The sequence below is a fragment of the Rattus rattus genome, chromosome 9 (assembly GCF_011064425.1).
Source record: "Rattus rattus isolate New Zealand chromosome 9, Rrattus_CSIRO_v1, whole genome shotgun sequence".
NCBI lineage: Eukaryota > Metazoa > Chordata > Mammalia > Rodentia > Muridae > Rattus > Rattus rattus.
In genome coordinates, this window is record NC_046162.1 from 89,964,573 (window position 1) to 89,988,332 (window position 23,760).

The 23,760-nt window shown below is 40.5% G+C and overlaps 1 protein-coding gene across 1 annotated transcript in view; it reads right to left on the reverse strand.

Annotated features, from left to right (window-relative positions):
* Positions 1 to 21,481, reverse strand: part of Psmd11 (proteasome 26S subunit, non-ATPase 11) — a 44,165-nt gene extending 22,684 nt beyond the window's left edge. Inside the window, exons 1-5 of the mRNA XM_032912038.1 lie at positions 21,331 to 21,481; positions 18,702 to 18,803; positions 12,122 to 12,246; positions 5,418 to 5,489; positions 4,832 to 4,889 (exon numbers count right to left, since the gene is read on the reverse strand). Of these exons, the coding sequence (XP_032767929.1) occupies positions 4,832 to 4,889; positions 5,418 to 5,489; positions 12,122 to 12,246; positions 18,702 to 18,803; positions 21,331 to 21,421 (448 nt within the window). The 5' untranslated portion in view covers positions 21,422 to 21,481. The remainder of the gene's footprint in view (positions 1 to 4,831; positions 4,890 to 5,417; positions 5,490 to 12,121; positions 12,247 to 18,701; positions 18,804 to 21,330) is intronic.
* Between the last annotated feature and the right edge of the window lie 2,279 nt (positions 21,482 to 23,760).

A 23,760-nucleotide genomic window follows, 5' to 3' on the forward strand; every position in this document is an offset into this window, starting at 1 on the left:
CCTGCCCATTAAACAAAGTTCCTGATAGGATGGAAACTTTTTTCCTGATGTTTCACTTATCTCTTACCAAGGTTGTTAAGGAAGTTTCTCACCTCCATGAGAGAATTAACTTCTCTTAAGCCATAGCACAAGTCTATCAGCTAAGAGACTTTGTATGGAGTGCAAGAGGTCAAAAAGACATGGAAGCCACTCTTTTTTACCAGTGAGTGAGACACCCAATCCTAATAACCCAAGGCACAAGTTAGAAATTATATTCCCGTTTCATTAAGACTCAAGGATTTTCAGCAGACTTGTGCTCAATATGGACCAACTGTTCCTTTTATATTCTCTCCTTGATTCTATTTCTGGGAAATCTTTCCTTCCCTCTGGTGGAGGATCTTAGCAAATACTTGCTTTACTAGGTATAAATATTGACTTCAGAAGACTAATTATTCAGAAAGATGTCAGGACCAAGCTATTAAACATCAACAAAATAGGGGCTGGAGAGATGTCTCAGGATTAACTCACTGACTGCTAACCCAGATGTCCTGAGTTCAATTCCCAGCAACCACATGGTGGCCACAACCATCTGTAATGGGATCCAATGCCTTTTTCTGGTTTATCTGAAGATAGCTACAGTGTACTCATATACATAAAATAAATAAATCTTTTTTTAAAAAAAAGAAAAAACAAAATAATGAACTCTTAACTTTTGAAATGTTAATAGAAGGCATACATAATGATAATCAGTGACAGATCACATATCCCCCTCAGGTTTATGAACAAATCAGTGCTTTGGTTTTACAGGCATGGCCTAACCAGATTCTGGAAAAAAGACTGAAAAAACTTTCTAATATTAGATGGGACCTGATGAACCACATCAAGATTTCGTTTTCCATCTTTTGCAGACAGTCAATCATCTGAGAGTTGACAGGGATGCAGTAATGATCACTGTTAAACAACTGGCACATGAAAATGCTAATGCTACACGCCAGTTTGCCGATGTTCTTCTTTTAAAGGGAGATATTATAGACTCAAGTGCCTCCACATATACTCACGCTACAACCCTCCAAGGGTAGGTAATGCCTCAACTACTGGCAGGCACTCAACAAGGAAAAATAAAACCTTAAAAAAGAAGGCGGGGGGGGGGGTGTTGGGGATTTAGCTCAGTGGTAGAGCGCTTGCCTAGGAAGCTCAAGGCCCTGGGTTCGGTCCCCAGCTCCGAAAAAAAAAAAAGAGAAAGGGGCTGGAGAGACGGCTCGGGGGTTAAGAGCACCCGACTGCTCTTCCAGAGGTCCTGAGTTCAATTCCCAGCAACCGCATAGTGGCTCACAACCATCTGTAATGAGATCCGATGCCCTCTTCTGGTGTATCTGAAGACAGCTACAGTGTACTTATATATAATAAATGAATAAATAAATCTTAAAAAAAAAAAAAGAAAAAAGAAGTCTCGGGGTTGGGGGTTTAGCTCGGTGGTAGAGCGCTTGCCTAGCAATCGCAAAGCCCTGGGTTCGGTCCCCAGCTCCGAAAAAAAAGAAAAGAAAAAGTCTCTTCTTCCTTTTCTTATACATTATACAGATGATATTCTACTTTCTGCTAAAAATAATAAAATGCTACAAGATCTGTTTACAAAATTAAAATTGGATTATTTCTTTAAGCATGCATTCCTTATTTAAAAATATTAAATTTTAGGGGTTGGGGATTTAGCTCAGTGGTAGAGCGCTTGCCTAGGAAGCGCAAGACCCTGGGTTCGGTCCCCAGCTCCGGAAAAAAAAAGAACCAAAAAAAAAAAAAAAATTAAATTTTTTATTAAATACTTCAAATGACTTAACAATGGCTTTTACTATTTTATGCCCCTGTAAAATATTAAAAACCAATGCTCCTGCACACATACAAGCCTACTCAGGAATTTTGCCAAAAGTTTGATATAACCCAATCATAGACATTCCTTAAAACCCTCAGGGTCAATCTTTTGTAAAAAGAGATAATGGACAACCTAAATGTTATTTAAAAGCAAAGGAGGGGGAGCAAGACAGTATGGCTACTCCACACAATATTTTGTCTTTTATATATATTTTTTTTTAATTAGGGGAAGAATGGTCTTACTTCTGCAGAATGTTTTTGAGCCCCTCTGAAAAAATTCAAAGTCACAATCCTTTGGAGAATCCAATTCAATGTCCCAGATCCAGTAAGTCACTAGAGCCAAGGTTTGTTTGTTTTTTCTCAGGGTGCTAAAAGTCAGTGTGACTACTTGAAAAACCTATGACACATGCCTCTCAAGGTAGTTAGGCCAAGGCACTCCATGGTTGCCTGCGATTTTCAACTTAATCAATAAGGGAAATGGGATATTATTATTTATAAAGAGCAAGTAGAGACAGGCATGATACCACCTGCCTGTAATCCTAGCAGGAGGGAGGCTAAAGCAGAAGCCCAAACTTAAAAAACCTGTCTCGAAGAGGAAAAAAAAGTAACTAGAAAGAAGGTTCAGTGGTTAAGAACACTTTCTGTTCTTGCAGAGAACCCAGGTTCAGTTCCCAGTATCCACATGGTGACTTATACCTCCCATAGGCATGCACACAGTACACATACATAGTACATGCAAGTTAAACACTTAGACACATAAAATAAATGCAACAGCAGGCAATGGGAGATGTCTAGGGTATTTAAAGGTCACATAAGGAGGATTTAACTGACACCAATGACTGATCAAGGAAGAACGCCTTCTTCAATGGTGTACCTACTGGTGAGGTGCCCGTAGTCCTACAAACTCTCATCCATGTTAACCACAGCCTTAATCCACTGGATTAGAGAGGAAAACATAATAGTATAGGAATGCCAATCAGAACAAGGAAAGAGACTAGCATGGGGGGAGGGGAGAGAAAAGGGTAACAGGAGTTGAGTATGACTGGCATACATTGCATACTTCTATGAAATGTAATAACAGAACTCATTTATATAATCAAAATAATTTAAATCATACATGCTAGCAAAGTCTCCTCCTTTTCCTCACTGGGACCCTCCTTGCTCTCTCCCCAGGACTGGAATTACAAGTCTGTTACCACACCTGGCTTTTGACATGGGTTCTGGGGCTCAAATTCCTAAGTTTGCATGGCAGGCATTTTATAAACTGAGCTATCTCCCCAATCACCAGAACTCACCTAATCAAAGTCATGGAGTGCAGTGGCTTGCTTGTTTTGCTGTTTGTCTCAGAATATTCACTAAGTTATACAACTTTGCCACCACAAATGTCAGGTGTTCCTATGGAGCTGTGCACCTTGTGTTCTTGGGACAGGATTTTCCGTGAGACTTGGGGCTGCCTCACAGGTTAAGACAGACTGACTGACCAATAAGCTTCCAGGTTTCTTCTGTCTGTCTCCCAATAATGGGATTGGAGACCTTGTACTTGAGTTCTAGGAATCAAACTCAGATCCTTGTGTGTTCACAGCAAACGTTTTGCCAACTAAGCCATCCCACTTGTGGACTTTTGACCAAGGTATGATGCACCATGCCCAGCTCCACTTTCAAATTTTAATAGACTTTAAAGGCCAACAAGATGGCCTATCATCAAGCCTGAGTTCAATCCAGAATCCACAAGTTAGAAGAACAGACCCAACTTCCTAAAACTGTTCTCTGACCGCCACATACGAAGTGTTATTTGCATATATGCATTCTCCCTCCCCCTACCAAAATCAAAGTGTAACAAAAATAAAGTAGATCTGAAGTATATTATGAATGGCAATGTGAGGAGATGGCTCAGCAGCTCAGATCCTAGTGCGTACATCAGGCAGCTCATAACTACTTGTAACTCCAGCAATGGGAATCCAACATTTCTGATTTCCATGGGTAGACACAGATATGAAAATATTCATAGACGTATACACATAAAAATAAACATTAAAAAATAAAATACAGGGTGATGGAGAAACGGCTCAGCAGTCAAGAGTGTGAGCTGCTCTTCCAGAGGACCCAGGTTCAATTCCCAGCAACCACATGGAAGCTCACAACTGTCTAACTCATGTTCCAGGGTATCCAACACCTCACACAGACATACATGCAGTCAAAACACCAAGGCACATAAAATAAAAGTAAAAAATTACAAAAAATTATAGTAGCTTTATAGTAGCCTATAAAGCAATTGTAACTTAAAAACTTAAATCTGAAATTACCAAGATACTATGCATAAAATAATCTAAAAAAAATTCATGGGCTGGAGAGATGGCTCAGCAATTAGGAGCACCGACTGCTCTTCCAGAGGTCCTGAGTTCAAATTCCAGCAACCACATGGTGGCTCACAACCATCTGTAATGAGATCTGATGCCCTCTTCTGGTGTATCTGAAGACAGCTACAGTGTACTCACATATATAAAATAAATAAATAAATCTTAAAAAAAAAAATTCGGGGTTGGGGATTTAGCTCAGTGGTAGAGCGCTTGCCTAGCAAGCGCAAGGCCCTGGGTTCGGTCCCTAGCTCCGAAAAAAAGAAAAGAAAAAAAAAATTCATCTACTATTTCAATAAAATGACTTTTACTGCCTTAAATTTAAAGCTTAGAAATGATGTCTGTTCTATAAAATTGAGATTAAGCCCAGCTGGCTTCCCAGAAATTTATATCCATGCTACTAGGTAAACACTAGCACTGAGCTGCACTTCTATCCCAGTCTTTCAGAAATTGAAAGCAGCACTTTACTGTGACAAATTTATAAATTTGTTAATTTAGAAATTGTAATCTACCTAGAATACTTCTTAGACAGAAGTAAACTTTGACTATTAACAATCAGTAAGAATAACCAAATTTGGAATCCACTCATTTAGCTAGCTTAAAGGTCTTATTTTGATTTCTACCAGTTTACTTACCCAAATGTAATGCTTCCTGGTACCTCTTGGTATCAAAATACAAAGACACCAGCCTTGCCTAGAAAAGAGAAAAGGCATTGATTACAGGGAACAAGAGGAAAAGCCACAGAAGGCAATCAAAGGTTGACACTCACAGAACACTTACTGTTCTGGACAAGATCTGATGATAACATCAAGTTCAACACAGCAGCTGAACTCAGTCCCAGTACTATTTCTTACCATGGCCAGAGGACTGTTAACTATACCAACTGTTGTTATTTTCTATACTAAAACAGCAAAAGTATCTCAAAACTTCAAGAAAAAAAATCAAAATAATTTAAAAGAAAGACACCAAATATGGTAGTTCACATCTATAAACCCAGAATTCCGGAGACTGAGACAAAAAAGTTTGCCAAAGGCCTGAAGCCATCCTAAGCTGTAGAATAAGAGAATGTTCTAAAAAAAAAAAAAAAAAAAAAAAAAAAAAGACAAGGAAAAAAAAGGAAAGAACTTCTAGCAGGGACATTCCTTCAGGACACAGAGGCACTGCTCTCACTTCCGTCTTATCTAACGTGACAGATCTGAAGCCACTGTTAAGTAGACGCACCTCCAATGCTTGGCGTAAGAAGGTTCTTTTCTCTGATTTGGCCCATTCGATGCACTCTAAACACAGCTCGACCTGCAAGAGAGACACGCATGTAACACGATGCCTTACCTTCCTCCAACTCAGCACAGTTAGAGGCAGGGAAGCTCTAACTCCCTTCTTTCACACTCCCCATGTTGTTCACACAGTCCATAGGACACTGGCCCACAAGATCTCAACATGTAACGCTTACGCTGGAATCAAGAAGCAACTTGGCTTTTAAACATTATATTCTTTGGCCTGGCATGGTGGTGAACACCTGTAGTTCCAACATTTGTAAGGAAGTAGCAGGCACGTCCCTATGATCAGTGAGCCTGGTCTACATAGTGAGTTCCATGACAGTCAGGGATATATAGAGATACTGCCTCAAATTTAAAAAAAAAAAAAGTGTTCTTTGGAAAAAGCTTCCTCTTCTACATTCCTACTAGATATTCATAATTTCTCAACACATAGTCCTGGAATGTCTAGTTTTATAACATCGTAGGTATCTTTAAAGCACAGCTCTCTCCCTGAAGAGTTGAGAATAGTAATGGTAAGCACTGTGGCTATGCTAGCAAAAAGAGGTGAAACACTATCATTCACACAGAAAAACAAATACAGTAAACTTAATTTATATTAAAGGGGAAGATAGGGGGTGGAGAGATGGCTCAGTGGTTAAGAGCGCTTGACTGCTCTTCCAGAGGTGCTGAGTTGAATTCCCAGCAACCACATGGTAGCTCATAACCATCTGTAATGGGATCTGATGCCCTCTTCTGGTGTGTCTGAAGACAGTGACAATGTACTCATATATAATAAATAAATAAATTTTTTCTGTAAAGGTTGCTAATAATAATTCAAGGCAATGAAACAAGAAACTGAACTTTCTGGAGAACTGCTAATGCAATGGGTTCTTATGTAAATTCAAAGTTCTTCTGAGAGACAGACATTGTAAGAGAGGGAAACTGAAGAGAATAATCTAACCTGATGAGATTGACAAGCTCATGAAGTAAACAAAAACAACACTGAGACAATTCACTAGGACTAAGCTAATGAATTCTAACTAACACCTCACTGAAGCCCTCTGGTGGCTACCTAATCTCCAATGTTAAACACAACTGATCTCCACAGAACAAAAACTAAACTAAAAGCAAACCCCATTACAACCTTAAGAGTTTTGCAGTATGTTATAAAAAGCCAAATTCAAGATATATTCATAATATGGATGGACTGAAAATATTCTGAATTTTGTTTTTCTGTGTATTCAAGACAGGGTTTCTTTGTGTAGCCTTGGCTGTTCTAGAACTAGCTCTGTAGTCCAGGCTGTCCTCCAACTCACAAAGATCCACCTGCCTCTGCTCCTCAGTACTGAAATTAGAGGCCTGTGCCACCACTGCCTGGCTGTTTTGAATATTTTTAGCAAGGAAAATACAATAGTCTTAAGTCATATATGACTTGTGAGGCTAAGACAATGTCCATCAGTTTTATCTGGAGTGCTTTCCCAAATAACATAAAATAAATGCTGAGAAATTGGTAGATTCCGCTATACTATGTAGTACTTCAGTAAATACTCCAAGGGGTTGAGGAGATGGCTCCCCAGTTAAGAGCACTGGCTGCTCTTCAGAGGACCCAAGTTCAATTCTCAGGACCCACATGTGACACCAATTCCAGGGGATCTAATACCCTCACACAGACAAACCTAAATGCAGGCAAAACATCAATGCACATAAAAAACTCCAAAACAGGGGCTTGAGACCCCATATGAACAACAATGCCAACCAACCAGGGCTTCCAGGGACTAAGCCACTACCCAAAGACTATACATGGACTGACCCTGGACTCCAACTGCATAGGTAGCAATGAATAGCCTAGTAAGAGCACCAGTGGAAGGAGAAGCCCTGGGTCCTGCCAAGACTGAACCCCCAGTGAACATGATTTTTCAGGAGAGGGCGGTAATTGGGGGAGGATGGGGAGGGGAACACCCATATAGAAGGGGAGGGAGAGAAGTTGGAGGGATGTCCTGGAGACCGGGAAAGGGAATAACAATTGTAATGTAAATAAGAAATACCCAATTTAAAAAAGATGGAGGGAAAAAAAAAAAAAAACAAAAAAACTCCAAAACAGTCCTAAGCAAGAGACAGTCCAGTCTACTCTAGCATCTCACCCACCTTCATTTCCCTGAGAATCCAGACGTTAAGCAATTTTCACAAGGTCACATATTGGCTTTCCCTACCCACAGAGTTCTTTCTGCCTTAACCAAAACTACAGTTAAGGTCACTACAGACACCCTCCTCGAACAACAAAGTTTCTGTGCCTTCAAATAAATTTGCAATCTATTTTCAATTATTGAATATATGGTTTGCTTTATCTATGGTAATAATTATGAAACCAGTTCCAGAGAAAAAAATTGAAAGGTCACGCAGCTTGCCATATAGTCATTTTGTCTGAGTGACTTAGTGTTTGGTATCCATCATGTGGATACCAAGGATGGACATAAGGTCATCCATCAGGTTTAGCAGCAGGTATCTTTACCAGCAAGCCATTTTGTCAGCTCCTCCCTTTCACTATTAATAAAAAGCTCTTTAACACAAATCTAGCTCTCTTAACAATATTCTCAGAATTCCTCAGGCCTCAACAGCACTAAAACAGGGAGCCATCTATGCCTTCCTTCTCTATGTTTTCACATTACCAGAGAATTTTAAAAAACCAAGATCAAACACTGTATCAATTTCCCCACAACAAAAACTTTTGAGTCACCTAAACAAGGAAAAGTGAGATATGTTCATATCTCATTATTAAATAAACTCTTATCTACAGGCTAGCGAGATGTCTAACTGGTTAAGAGCACTGGCTGCTCTTCTAGAGGACCCATGTTCAATATTCAGCACCAGTCCCCCAGGATTTAACAACCTCTTCTGGCCTCTGAGGGACACTACCTGGTTCACAGACACACATGTACACAAAACATACATACATACATACATACATACATACATACATACCTCAGATCTTAATTCAGGAAAATGTTTTCTGAACACCAAACCAAAGGTCTGATACAGTCCTTCTCCTTCAAGTACTAATTATGTAATTCTTTTAAGATGAACTACTCTAGGAGCCAGAAAGACAGCTCTGCTATTAACGGTAACTGCCAGCTCTTGCAGGAGACCTGACTTTAGTTCCCAGTACCTACATGGCAGGTCACAATGCCCCATGTAATTCCAGTTTCAGGGACCCAACATTCTCATCTGACCTCTTCAGCCACTGGACACACATGGTGCACATGTATACATGCAGACAAGACACATGCCCATAAAATAAATCTAAAAAAAAAAATTTTTTTTTTTTTTTTTTTTTTTCGGAGTGGGGACCAACCCAGGGCCTTATGCTTCCTAGGTAAGCGCTCTACCACTGAGCTAAATCCCCCAGCCCCTAAAAAAATTTTTAAATAGCCATAGAATGTGACATGTGCTGGGAATGGGGAAAGCCCTGAGTTACCTCAAGGTATAGGATAATTCCCAAGTGAAACTATGTTAAAGATGGTAAGGCAAATGCATAATTGTCATATAAGGGTAAAAAAATCAGAAATATAACATGTATAAAATAGAATGTGGGTCACTGAAGAAGTTAAGATCACATCAACATTAACAAGAAAAAATGCCCAAGAAAGTAAACCTGAGAGGAGATTACAAAGGAAAACTGCACACCATGAGGAGCAGACGGGTTCTCAGCAAACCAAGCATGAAACGTATTCAGAAGAGGGGGATCAAGGTGCTGGAATATACTGTATTCCAGAAAGCCATGAATTACCTAAAGCTGACAGTGGAGAGCCGCTGAAGGCTCAATCAAGAACAGAAGAGATACAAAATTTTTTGAATGCTAGTTAGTAAAATATCTTGAAAATGAGCCAAGCAGTGCTGGTGCACACCTTTAATCCCAGCACATGGGAGGCAGGGTACATAGATATCTGTGAGTTCAAGGCTACAGTAAGATGGTCTCAAAAGAAACCAAGAAAATCCAAAAAACAAAACAGATAAAAAGGAAAAACAAAATAGTTAAAAAGAAAACTAATATAAAGCCAGGCAAGTAGTGGTGCACTGCACACCTTCAATCCCAGCACTCAGAAGGCAGAGGCAGGTCTCCTCAGTTTTAGGACAGCCAGAGCCACACAGAAAAACCCTGGAGAGAGAGAGAGAAAGAGAAAAGAGAGAGAGAGAGAGAGAGAGAGAGAGGAGGAGAGAGAGAGAGAGAGAGAGAGAGAGAGAGAGAGAGAGAGAGAGAGAGGAAAAACAAAAAAAGAAAAGAGAAGGTGGGCGTAGGGAGAAAGTGTGAAAGTCAAGTGTGGTAGCACACACCAATAATCCAGAAAGCTGTCCTCTGACCCCAACACATGCACACATGCATCATAGAACATGGGTACACAGACAAAGTAGAATTTTTTTTTCATTAGCAAATAACCTGTAACTCAAAAAAACTACCAAAAAGAAAATCCAATCAAAGAAATAGACAGGATTTTTTTTTTTTATAAATTGCTAATTGTCAAAAAAGTCTCTAACTAACACTGAAGTTACACACACATAGACACGACACAATGCAGCAGGTATGGTAGTGCACGCCTGTAATCGCAGCACCTGGAGGCTACAAGAGGATTTCAAGTTCCACAGCAGCCTGAGATATGAGAGCCTGACTCAGAAGGACAATGAGCCCAGCGAGGGGTACACTTGCAGTCCTAGCACTTGGAAAGCAGATTTGGCAGAATCTCTATTGGTATGAGGCCAGGCTGGTACACCTAACAAATTCCAAACCAGTCAGGACTACACAGTGAGACACCTCTAAAAAAGGACAGATTAATTATTTAAATTTTCTACAACATGCCTGAGCACTTCCTTCTACAGCAACTGCAATGTGCAGAAACAGTAGAGAGCCCAGACATGGAGCCATACAACAAAGCCAGTAAGTACATCAGATCAAATAAAAAGAGCACCATGTTGTGAGCTGAGTGTGTCTCCGCAAAGGAGTAAGGGTTAAAGGCCTGGTGGCCTGTGCTTTTTAATCCTAGCACTCCAGAAGCAGAGGCAGGTGGGTCTCTCTGAATCCCAGGCTGATCTGGTGGTCAGCATAATGAGTTCCAGGTTAGCCAAGGATACACAGTGAGACTGTCTCCAAAACAAACAAACAAACAAACAAAACCTGAAGAAAAAATTATTTTTGGGGTTGGGGATTTAGCTCAGTGGTAGAGCGCTTGCCTAGGAAGCGCAAGGCCCTGGGTTCGGTCCCCAGCTCCGGAAAAAAAAAAAAAAGAACCAAAAATTATTTTTAACCTAAAAAAATTTCTAAATAGCATTTATTAGTCAGAAATCAACATTCATTGGTCAGCCTGTCTTAAGGAATGCTACTTCAGACCAAAGATGAACTCACAGATACATACAAAGTACAATTTAGAAAACAAGTTAAGACTTGATTTAAAATAAATAAACTAACAAACATTTCTAAAAAGTATTTTTAATTCACCAAATAACTATAATATTTTGATTCAAAAGCATTTATCTAGATAGCATCTATTTTTAAGCTATCATAGACCACAAACAAGGAAACTGAAGACTGCAAATAAAGTTAATAGCTTGGCTTCATCAGAGCGGGGCTGGAGAGATGATGACTCAGCAGTTCATGACCACATACTGTTCTTGAAGAGAACCTGAGTTCAGTTCCCAACACCCACATAACAGTGTACTACCATCCATAATACTAGTTCCAGGGCATCTAATGCCCATTTCTGGCCTCAAAGGGCACCAGACTCATATTTAGTGAGTACATATACATACATGCAGGAAAACACTAATACACATAAAATAAATAAATCTAAAAAGTAAAAAAGCATCAAAGCAAGAAAACAAACTTAACAAAATAGAATTCCAAAGTAGGATCCATGTGTCCTGGATTTCTGAAACCCCTCACTCAGTCCAATATACTACTGTGGGATTTCGTTGTCACTGCAAGTTCACCTAAGATACAGTAGATAATCAGACATAGCAGCTGGCAATTCCAGCCCCCGACTTTATGTATTATCACACATCTTATATTTCATCTGCCTTCCCTCCTAACATGTAATCCTCATGAGAGTATTACTGTGTTTTGTCGGCTCTATCCCTACTGGCTATAATAGGCACTCAGTAAATACTGGGTCCTGAGAGGACCTCTTCTGAACAGCTCAAAGTCCACTTTAAACTTGTAAGTAACATGTATAAAAACATCAGTCACTTCCCAACACATGGAACACAACAGATGGATGCTCACCCCTTAATAAAGGCACGTAAGCCATACAAAACATGACAAGAAAGGATGCCACAGGCTTAACTGGTGCTCGTAAGAAACTTCGTGACACAAGATGAAAGGTACCACAGACACAGAAAACATTACAAAGGTGTGGCAATACAATACCTCAAAGACAAGAATCAGTTTGTGACCCTGATGTAATGAGGATTCCAGGGACCACTGACAATCTCCACTTACAAAGCAAAGCATGGAACAGACTCAAAGTATCAAATGCCCTGTAACAAAGAGAAACTGACATGATAAGTCCTGAGCATCCTCCCAGCTGTCCCTTCCACACAGTGCCACAGTCAAGTAAGTAGGCATCTTTCACTGAAACACACTTCTTTCCATACTCTCTGCTTCCTGTCACTAATATAACTTACCTCCTGCCCTGTAGCTGCTTCCATATCTAGAAACAGATCAAGAAGAGACCGGACCAGACGAGCTGCTTTAGCTTTACTGATGGAATTCAAGAAAGGTCGTACATACTTCAGGAGTCCTCCAAGCTCTGTGTGGATGGCAATTCAGAAAATAAAATGTAAATTTTAATATTAGAAACAAAATCTTCATTTAAAAATGAGCCTCAGGGGGTAAAGATGCTTGCTGCTAAGTCTGATGGCCTACGTTAGAGCACTGGACCCAATTCCTGCCAACTGTGTTTTAAGCTCCACACAAGCACGTGGCATGCATGTATTCCCCAAATACACACTAATTAAGTGTTTTCTAAAACTCCATTAAACTCTGTCTAAGAAAACTGAGCCACTATAATAAAAATCATTCCTGGTTTCAGTCTAATGGAACACACTAGAAGTTTTAACAATTCCCAGCAAAGCCAGGTGTGGTAGGTGACATCTGTAATCCTAGCACTTAAGGAGGAAGCAGAACTACAGTGACTCTGAGGCCAGCCACATAGTAAGTTCTAAGTCTACAGTGTGCGATGCTGTTTAATTATTTTTAACTCACAGCAGATAGTAGAACATCAACAATGTTATCACCTACCAAGGTTGTACTCCACTCCTGCTTATTCACTGGATCACTATGTTACCTCCCAGGAAACGCCCATCTACGCATCATTTATCCATTTTAATAAAAGAAACCCAGCAAAGTACTTCTGTTATCAAGAACGGTTTTATCAAACATGAACTATGCTATGCACCTGCCCACCATGGACAAAATCACAACCAGCAAATATCAAGTCACAAGGGTAATCTTTTTACCCTTCAGATCTATCTCTGCCTTAGCAGTCTCCCTCAGACAGATGTTTCCAACTCCAGGCTTCTAAAGTGTCCCTGTGCAGCCTTTCAGCAGTAACAACACTTCTTTAGTACAGTGAGATCAGGATGACTTGTCCTTTTCTTTTTTAAATTTATTTGTTTATTTTATGTATATGAGTACACTGTAGCTGTCTTCAGACACACCAGAAGAGGGCATCGGATTCATTACAGATGGTTGTGAGTCACCATGCGGTTGGTGGGAATTGAACTCAGGACCTCTGGAAGAGTGGTCTTAAATGCTAAGCCATCTCTCTAGCCTGATTAATAAGTATTTCATTATACCCTTTAAAAATTCCTCATTAATCTCCAAAACCTAAGTCTGAAGCAATGACTTAAAAAGCTGTCCATCACAGACAACCCATCTCAAAAAACGAAAAAAACCAACCAACCAAACAACAACAAATAAAAAATAATAAAAATAAAGCTTTCTTCTCCCTTTTAGAAGAAGGCAACTCAGGAAATCTAAGAGAGTAACTTTAGTAGCAATAGAGAGGTGCATGTTAAACAAACAAACAAACAAACAAAACAAAATTAGACAATGCTTTCAAATAAGAGCAAATGTCCTCAGAGGTCAAAGATCGAAGAACTCAAGATGCCCTTAGAGCAAGAGTTAAGAGTTAGAGTTGTAAGCAACACAATATGGAGTGACAGAAATCAAACTTGGGTCTTCTCAGATAATAACAAGTGTTCTTTACTGAGCCATCTCTCTAATCCCTAGACAATGTTTTAACTAAACAAGAAGTATTTTGGGAATGTAGGTTGAAGCAATCTTAGTGCCAGTGTCTCTTTAATATTCTCTAATTGTAGACTCATCCTCCTGAGAATTCTAATTCAGGGCAAGCAAACTTTGCCCTCCTGAAACAGAAATTCAGCGTCCTTGAACTCCTCATCTGCTCAAGTCAGAGGAGACAAAGAACTATGTGAGGTGCCAAAGGAGAGCTCTATACAGAATGCAAACCTCCATCTCGTCACTCCCCAGGACTGACTTGATTCTCAATGTCTAAGACTTCTTCCCATTTTGTATTCTCAGTTATGGCATATATTCACTATCAAGGTGCCTTCATACCAGAAGCCCACCCGAAGTATATTCCTAACTTCCATAAATTCTATATAGCCTTTAGAGGTTTAACTAAGGAACTATTGAGTCTTCCATACAAATACCAGTCAACAGTGAATTTTTTATCTCTCATCAAATTCCTTCTTGTGCCCTTCTCTCTGCTTCCTGTCCACCATGAGTTTAACAGTTGTGTTCCACTTGTGCCCTCCCTGCTACAAGAAGTGAAAGCTCTAAAACAATTGGCAAAATAAATCCCTCTTGCTCTAAGCAAAAAATCCTAGTCCCATATGGAGTGCCCCAGCACTCAGAAAACTAGGGCAGTAGGATCACAACAAGTGAGTTCTACAGAGAGATAATCCTGTTTCAAAAGAACAGAAATGAGACTCTGTACACACACACACACACACATACACACACACACACACACACACACACACACACACAGAGGCGCGCTCAATACTGTATTTATGTAAATTTAATTATTTATACAGGTATGGATTGTGCATGTAGAGGCTGGAGGAGAACCTAGCTGGCATGTACTCCACTATTAAGATATATGCACCACTAGTTCATGATAGCTTTATTTACTTAAAGGACGTCTGACACAAAAATCCTTCTTTCATATTTTTCTATTATGTTTGAAAAACTGTGATTTTAGTGATTAATATGTTCAAAAAGTAGCCTATTCCAATCTTGATCAAAGAATTTTTGGAAACAAATCTGTTTTTTTTTTTAAGCACATCTGTATCTCCTTCCACTGTCTTTAAATATTTAATGTGGAGCTTGAGACCCCATATGAACAACAATACCAACCAACCAGGGCTTCCAGGGACTAAGCCACTACCCAAAGACTATACATGGACTGACCCTGGGCTCCAACTGCATAGGTAGCAATGAACAGCCTAGTACGAGCACCAGTGGAAGGGGAAGCCTTTGGTCCTGCCAAGACTGAACCCCAGTGAACATGATTGTTGGGGGGAGGGCAATAATGGGGGGAGGATGGGGAGGGGAACACCCATATAGAAGGGGAGGGGGAGGGGTTAGGGGGGGATGTTGGCCTGGAAACGGGGAAAGGTAATAACAACTGAAATGTAAATAAGAAATACCCAAGTTAATAAAGATGGAAGGAAAAAAAAGAAAAAAAAATATTTTAAGGTAACTATCATTCGCAGTTCATCAACCTTCCTGTTCTCAAAGGTAAAGATCCTCACTGTTTCAAATGTTCCTCCTGTTTCCAATGACTGTCCCCTCAGTCGCTCTCCTGAGTAAGTTATGTAGGTAAAAGAACGTCTGATAGGCTTGTGGTAACTCCAAAGAAAATGCTCTCAGGGTGGGGCAGAGTTGGCTACCACACAGCTACTACAAAGCAGTTCTTTTAAAAAGTGAGGGGAAGTAGGTTTTTTGTTTGTTTGTTTTGAGAAAAGGTCTCACTGTGCAGCACCAGTATCAGTCACAAAACTCCTACCTCCAACTCTTACTTATCTGCTGGTCTGCTGGGATTTATAGGAGTGTATCTACAACCCAGTAGCAAGATGGCATTATTGATTCAGACTGAGTCCATTAAGGTATTTTTCACATAGAGAATTATAAAGGTACATAATTCTACATCTTTCTCTCAATGAATATACCATATATATATATATATATATATATATATATACACACACTTTCATAACTGAACTAACCTTCCTAGCTTTGGCAGTGTCTGTGGCTCCTAAATCTACTCTGTATTGGATTAACCAAATACAAAAGTAACATAGTAACACGCCTTCTGCTATGGCTTTAACCATAGGAACCAGATATTATTGATCAAAAAAAAGAAAAAAGAAAAGAAAAAAAATCAAGGACAAATCAATATGATTTCTCAAGTTTGGAAACAATTATTAATATATATTTTGATGACTATTCAGCCTACTGTAAATTTATAACCTACACCTATTATTTATATTCTAGCAAATGACAAAATAATCTACTCACATCAGATATATATTCCCTCTCATTCTTCTACTCTACAGTTAGCAAGCTTCTATGAAAGCCAAATAGTAAATATTTTTGGCTTTGAAAGGTTATATGGTCTTAGATGGTAACAGTTTATAAATAATTCCACTGCAATTCAAAAGCAGTCCTAAACACAGAAATGGAAGTGACCATGTTCAATTAAACTTTGTTGGCACATCCCCTGCATTTACTAGTTTTGAAGGTGAGATTTGAATACTCTGTTCACAATAACCCAGTTTTAATTAAAATCTCCTAATTGATCATCTATCCCAGGTCATTAATGATTTCACTTTATAGTAATTTTTTATTTTCTTTTTTTGTTTTGTTTTTTGGAACAGAGTTTCTCTTTATAGCCCTGGCTGCACTGGAACTTACTCTGTAGAGAGGCTGTCCTAGAACTCATGGGAGTTCCTGCCACTGCCTGAGTGCTGGAATTAAAGGCATGAGCCACCACCACCTAGGCTAGTTTGCAGTATCTTGCTTGATCTTCTTCTTATTACTTTCTGAAAGGTGGAATAACATTTGCTAGCTCGGTGTACATATACTCTGCCCTCCATGATTTCCCTGATTAAGTGGTTCTGCACTCATATCTGCTAGTATTCCTTTAGACCAATGAACAAAACTGTCAGAGCCAAGAGAAACAAACTTGTTTTTTTTTTAAACATTTATGTATTTATTTATTATGTATATATACATCATACAGCTTTCTGCCTGCGTGTATGTCCCTGCGGGCCAGAAGAGGGCACCAGACCTGATTATAGAAGGTTGCTGGGAATTGAACTCAGGACCTCTGGAAGAGCAGTCAGTGCTCTTAACCGCTGAGCCATCTCTCCAGCCCAAGAAACAAACTTGTAAGGACCATGTTCTCTCTTTTCTCTCACCTACCTTGTCTTTAATTCTCTTTCTGATGTTATTTCTATCTTTTCTGTTTGAAAATCATTTTCCTTCCTAGAAAAGGCAGAAGTGCAACATGGACTAAGTGCTCTGCCCTTGTCTCCAGCATCTGCTAGTAGTATTGTCTAAGCACTGCTATGCTCATGCCAGCAGAGGATCAAGTGATCTGACCTTATTTTAAATCTCCTTTCCTATTTTAGTCTATTAGTATTGAGTGTTCATTCTTAGATATACTCTTTCTTTCCATGTTTGTATATTTCTTTATTTTAATTTCTGAAAATCATATTCCTAATTTCATAGGAATTATCTGCAATTAATGATCAGAATCTCCTTTTTAGAATCTAACAAACTAAGCAGATTCTTTTTCAAGTCTTGGGAGAAAATTTCCACAGATCCTGAGCTTAGGCATTATGGCTGCTAATGCTCAAAACCACTTCAATCATTACTACACATCATACTTATCTCATTCCCTACCTTCCAAGTAATACTGCCACCAGGGATTCTACCAGAAACTTTTTAGGCAGGGTACTTGATACAGTGCTAGATAACTATGAAATGCACAATAACACAAAATTGAAGATTAAGGGAATAGACGTGTTTTCAAAGCTAAAAGTCAACAGATCTGTCAAATAATTATTGCATAGATAGGTAAATACAACAGGCTCCAAGTCCTCCTCAGGATTTCTATTCTGTGAATGTCGACCCACAGAATCACAGTCTTAGAGAAGTAGGCTAGAAGAGTTTTTGTAACTACTATATTTCACCTATTAAATTCCAGCAAGTGGCCAGATGTGGTACCACACACCTCAATGGGAGGTAAAGACAGGCAGATCTGTGCAGGTTTGAGGCTAGCCTGTTCTACATACATAGTAAGTTTCAGGATATCAAGCACTACACAGAGAGACACTATCTCAAAGGGAAAAAATATAAATGTATATCTGTACACCATGTGCATGCCTAGTGCTCTTAGAGGTCAGAAAAGGGGCTCAGATCCTCAGACTGGAGTTGCAGAGTGTTGTGAGCCACCATGTGGGTGCGAGAACCAAGTCCTGGGTCCTCTACAAGAGCACCAAGTGCTCATAGCCCTTGAACCATCTTACAGCCCCTCTAAGTTCACTTTAAAGTGATCCCAATTACACATTTTAAGTTCAAACAAGCTTAAGACATTATTCCCTTATTGGTCATCATCCATCTATTGTCTCAAACTCAACCAGCCAATGGCTCAATTACCACTTGGATGTCTGGACAACACACAATATGCAAAAGTCCCAGGTACCAAAGAAGTCGCCTATAGGAAAGCACTATTGCTTTTTTAATGTCTTACAGTCTACATCAAAAAAATAAATAAATAAATAAAAATAATCGAGTCGCTTGGATTCAAAATCTGCAGTCATGTTTCGAGTGAAAAGCCTAAAGTCACTCTCTTTAAATATACCAAAGCTAGTCAATGAAATCACTGAAGACCGCTGCTACCAACATGTAAGGAAATACAGTGAGAACTCAAAAACAAGGAACAAATCACAGATCACCATATCCCAACAAAAACAGGACTTTCCCTCACCTGTAGAATAAAAGTCTACACTTTTCTGCTTCAAAATGCAAGATCAACAAGTTGTCAGGAAAATCAAACTGAACTCCACAAATGAACTGGATGTTAGATATAGTCTCGTTTTCTGAGAGACACTCCCTCTGGCATTTCAGACAACAGCATTACAGGTACAACCCATGTGTAAGACTCACCAGCAGCTTGTCCAGTCTTCGCCAGGAGAGACCCCAGTTCAAGGATGCTCTGCTCTTTGACCTGGACTGCCTCCTCATCATTTTCTTGAATGTCACGCTTCACTAAGAAAAGAAAATGAACTCTTAAAATCATGAAGCAAGGGAAAATTCACCCTTATTAGACCATTATGAACTCTAGCCTATTTTCCAAATAAAACTAGCAAACAAATACTTGAAAGAAAAAACCTTTTAAAGTAAAATGACCAAATATCTATAGGATATGCCTCATATTAATAGTAAAAACCTAAATTCTTCACTTTAAGTAGGCCTTTTTAATCAATCCCTTAGAACTCACCTAACCCAGACACTTGAAATTTCTGCTGTGCTTGCATAAAGTAAAATTAACTAGTTTCCAGTTATGGTAATGAGCCCCATGCTAAATACTGTGCTGTATTCAGATAGTTTTTAAAACAAGCCTGTGCATTTACCTATCACAAAGTAAAATCAAATTGTAAAGTTATTCATGTCTATAAAGCAAGTCTTTCAACAAACTTTGAGTCTATAGAAAGCTTTAGCCAGGGCTGGAGAGATGGCTCAGCGGTTAAGAGCACCCGACCACTCTTCCAGAGGTCCTGAGTTCAATTCCCAGCAACCATCTGTAAAGAGATCCGATGCCCTCTTCTGGTGTATCTGAAGATAGCTACAGTGTACTTATATATAATAAATGAATAAATCTTTAAAAAAGAAAAAAGAAAGCTTTAGCCAAAGGACATATCAAGAATAAACAATTCTATAAATCCAATCCTAGAGAAACTCCTGTCAAAGCTTCAGTGGTATACCGAAGTTACACTTAAGAGAGACTGCTGCCTCAGGAGGGATTCAAGTCCTGTTAAAATAACTTTTTATCTGCCCCACTTTCAACTGTTAATAATTATTCAAATGCTGGAGCCTCAACTAGCAGCTCCAAAGTTTGCTGTGCTTAGTGTGGTGACCATGACTAGTTATTAACGCTCTAGAAGAGCATCATGACTTGACAAAACCTGAGCTTCTGATACTTCATGATGGAGTCCGGAAAGTGTGCTGTGACTCAAGCTTACAGGGGAAGCTTACAGGGACTCTCAGCACAGTGAGCAACCACTATTTTTTTTCTTCTTCTTTTTATAGTATCCATATTTTACTTTTCTTTAGAGGGTGTTGGTGGTGGTGTTGGTTTTTCCTGTATTTGTTTGGTTTCATTTGGAAAAAGGGCTAAAGTTCATAATGGGTCTTATAAAAGTGAAATACTCTAATGGCAATGTTTATCAGTAATTTCTATTTTCTGAAAGGCAAACAAATTAGGCACAAAAAGACTCCTGCTCCTCAGATCAGTTCTAAGTAATAACGTGTGTTCACAGAAAAATAACTTTGTAAAAACAACCGGATGACTCATGTACTCTGTTCTAAAACTGACATGATCAGAACTTCGAAACGAAACACTTTATCAACATAATTCCTTCAAAATGCACTGATCTCCTACTCCTCTCCTTTCTAGTATCCCTAATGATAAGGACATCAAGCTGTTGACACCGTCCTTTCTTGGTACAAGTCCTGAGTACTGAAATTCAACAGACTCAGTATGTCAACATACTTATCTTAGAAGTCCCTCATATATCTGCATTCACGAACTACTTGTTGATCTAATCCAAATCTTCCCAGATTACATTTAAAAGATCACATTATCACAAGAGGAAGCTCATTCCCTTCAGACTGAATATTAAAAGGCCATCTCTGCCATCATCCATTTATTTCTGTTCATATCTGAATCCCAGTAAAAAGCGACTTTCCTGTTGCCCACAGGTTTAAGACAATCACACTATGGTGTTAAATTTTTCTTTTCCTCCAGTAATGTTCGACCCGCCGGTTCCAAAAAGTTCCCTGAACAACAGACTCTTACAACTCAACTCGCAGAACTAACTTCAACCCCTACTGGGAAACATTAGTCACCTCCTCTGTCCCGGCGGTCCCACTCCGACACTTAGTCTTACAGTCAACATCGGACAGAGGATCGCCTCGGCCACCTCTACCAAATACCAATCTGAAGTGTGTGGCACCCCTCAACTTCCCACACTCAAAAAGTGGCCCTCTTTTGCTGGAGCCTCCTGCTGAGGGCTGAGAGTAAGCAGCAGCTCACAGCGTCCCGGAAGAAAACTCCAAGAGAAGCGCTCGCGCTCCCACCCAGAGCAACCTGTGCTGATAACAACGGCGGGAAATGTCAGTCCTGAGCGGCAGTCGCCCAGATCTTCCAATAACACACTCTACGACCAGTTTGTAACCAGCAGCCACTCTCAGCACCTGGCCAGCTCGCGCGAGCCACAACCGGGGACCCTTAGGGGTAGCGAACCCGGCCCGGCCCTCTCTCCACGCTGCGCTGCGCCCACCGTGAGTCAGCAGCCAGCAGGTGGACGCGCGGGCTACCTCGGGGCTTCCCGCCCGATTGGAAGCCGTAGGGCTCCCGGGGGCCCCGAGCGGCCTGCGCCCCCAGCCCGGCCCCCCTCACACACAGTGAGTCAGCAGCACCATAGTCGGCTAACCCGGCCCCTCTCCGCCGCCTCCGACTGACACAGGCCGCACCGGGACGGCGGAACCGCGGGGACGGCGCCAGGACCTTTACCGATGGAGTGGAGGATGTCGATGGAGGCCTCCCGGTCAGTGCTGAGTAGAGACTGAGCTCTCTGGAACTCTACCACCGCTGCGGCCGCCATCTTACCGCTCTCACACCGTCCCCGGCCGCGGCCGCCGACGCCGGAAACACACACCCGGAAGACCAGCCCTCGCGTTCCTACCCGAAGACCCCGCCTCCCTTCTCCGAGCACTCCGGGAGTTGTAGTTTCCCTCCGGAGCGGGTGGACCAGGAGCGTCCCGAAAGCCGCATACGAGCTCCCGATCGCCATCTAGCGTCCATCTGAAGAGACGAAACCGAAGTTAGTCCCCACCACCCTAAAAGAGACTGAGTGCTCAAAGAAAGCAGCTTGGCTATTACTATAAAAAGTATCCCCGTTTAACTCATAGCGATAGATGACCTTTCACATTGTCTATTGTATGGCAGGAATAGCATGGTTCAGATTCATTTGGATGTTTTGCAGGAAGGACACGTACACACACTCCCTTCCAGTCCGAATGAACTCACCAGTGAGAAAGAACACAAATAACCATTCCATCATCGGACAGAGCTTCACATTATGAATTGAAAGTCATCTTTGACCCACTCGTTCAATTTAAATAGCGCTTGAGATTCACACCGTTGACTCATACCAGCTTTCCAGCTCAACAACAGAACAAAATTTTCCTCCAGGATCTTCAATTCCTTCAAAGGTAATCGGATACCTGTGAAGATATCAAGGGAGAGTAGGGGGAAGCACATTTCATTCAACCACTAAGGTTTAACCTAAAGATGTTGCTAAAACCTACACAGAGGGAGACCTTCTAGTTGATGACAATCCAGAAATTAAATAGCTGTGCTATAAAAGAAACGAAGTAGAACCAACATTATACTCCTCTATGAATGGATTAATCAATCTATATACCTGTCTCCTTTCATTTGTCCAACAGTGGTCTGTGAAAAAATATTTAATTAATAGCTAAGGAAACTTGAAGGGAATAAAGTAGTAATGCTCTAATAGTGACTGACAGAGCTGAGACCTGGTGGGGAAGATATGCCCAACCCTTTGCTTTCTCTAATGAAATCTGGGTAACATCCCATCAAGCTGGTAAAAGGAATCCTGACTTTGTTGTGTCATGTGAGCTGGCTTCTAAATTCTCCCAACGCTGAAATTCCATGAACTTCAGTGTAATTCTGTGATCTGTTTTTCCTCTTGAAGAAGTCATTCCTCCTTTCTCAAACTGATAAGGAGCTAATAATTCTGTACTGAATTCATTTGTTGCTGCACTTTTTAAGTTTTTACTTGTATTTCTTTCTGTCTATCTGTCTATCTGTCTCTCTGTCTGTGGGAACCCACATGCCATGGCATGCACATAAAGAAGGGGACCTTGCAGAAGTCAGTACTCCCCATCATGTGGAGCTCAGGGATTGAACTCAGGTATGCATGTTTGGCAGCAAGCACTCTTACCCACTGAGTCATCTTGCTGCCCTGTATCTTTTTTTTTTTAAATTGGTTTTTCGAGGTAAGGTTCCTCTGCGTAGCCCTGGCTGTCCTGAAATTAGATGTGTAGACCAGGTTGGCCTTGATGTCAGAGATCTGCCGTCCTCTTCCCTTCAACCAATCCACGGTTCTGGAATTAAAGGCATGCACCAGGCTGGAGAGATGGCTCAGTGGTTAAGAGTGCTGACTGTTCTTCCAGAGGTCCTGAGTTCAATTCCCACTAACCACATGGTGGCTCACAACCATCTGTAATGAGATCCAGTGCCCTCTTCTGGTGTATCTGAAGACAGCTACAGTGTACTTACATGAATAAAATAAACGCGTCTTTTAAAAATAATAATAAAGGCATGCACCACCACTTCCAGCTCCTGTATGTTTTCTTAGCCAATTCAATCGAATCATCATCCTGAAAATACAATTTAAGAACAATAGCCTTTGGAAATGATATATTTTCTCTAAACTATAGGCTGGCTACTAGTAGATGGTGACATCTGTAGGCTCTTACTCACTTTGATCTTTAGTGTTCCTATCTGGAAAACAAGAAAACCCAGCTCGCCAGGTTGCTGTAAGAATAGGAGGTAACCTGGGGACTCGATGGCTAATGTTTTCTTTCTACATAACATCTTCCCTACATAGTACTATGGGGTAACGTGTATTGTAAGAATACACGCTGTGGTCATCCTCTGTTGGCTACATTGAGAGCCATGTCTCTAAAGTGGACTATCAACATGTAGTTTTCAGGCGTGTTAAGATGTCAAGAAAAGCTCATACCCACCTTCTTACAGTTGTCCTCTGCTTGTCCCACTTTGAGATGCTTCATACCTCTTCATGTATGTCTAGCTTCAGAGCAGATCTCCAAGTGCGCCACAGGGTACCACGACCTCTGTTCTGCATGTCCCACCTCTCAGCACTCAGCAGCTCTCCCCGACTTCTCGCTCTGC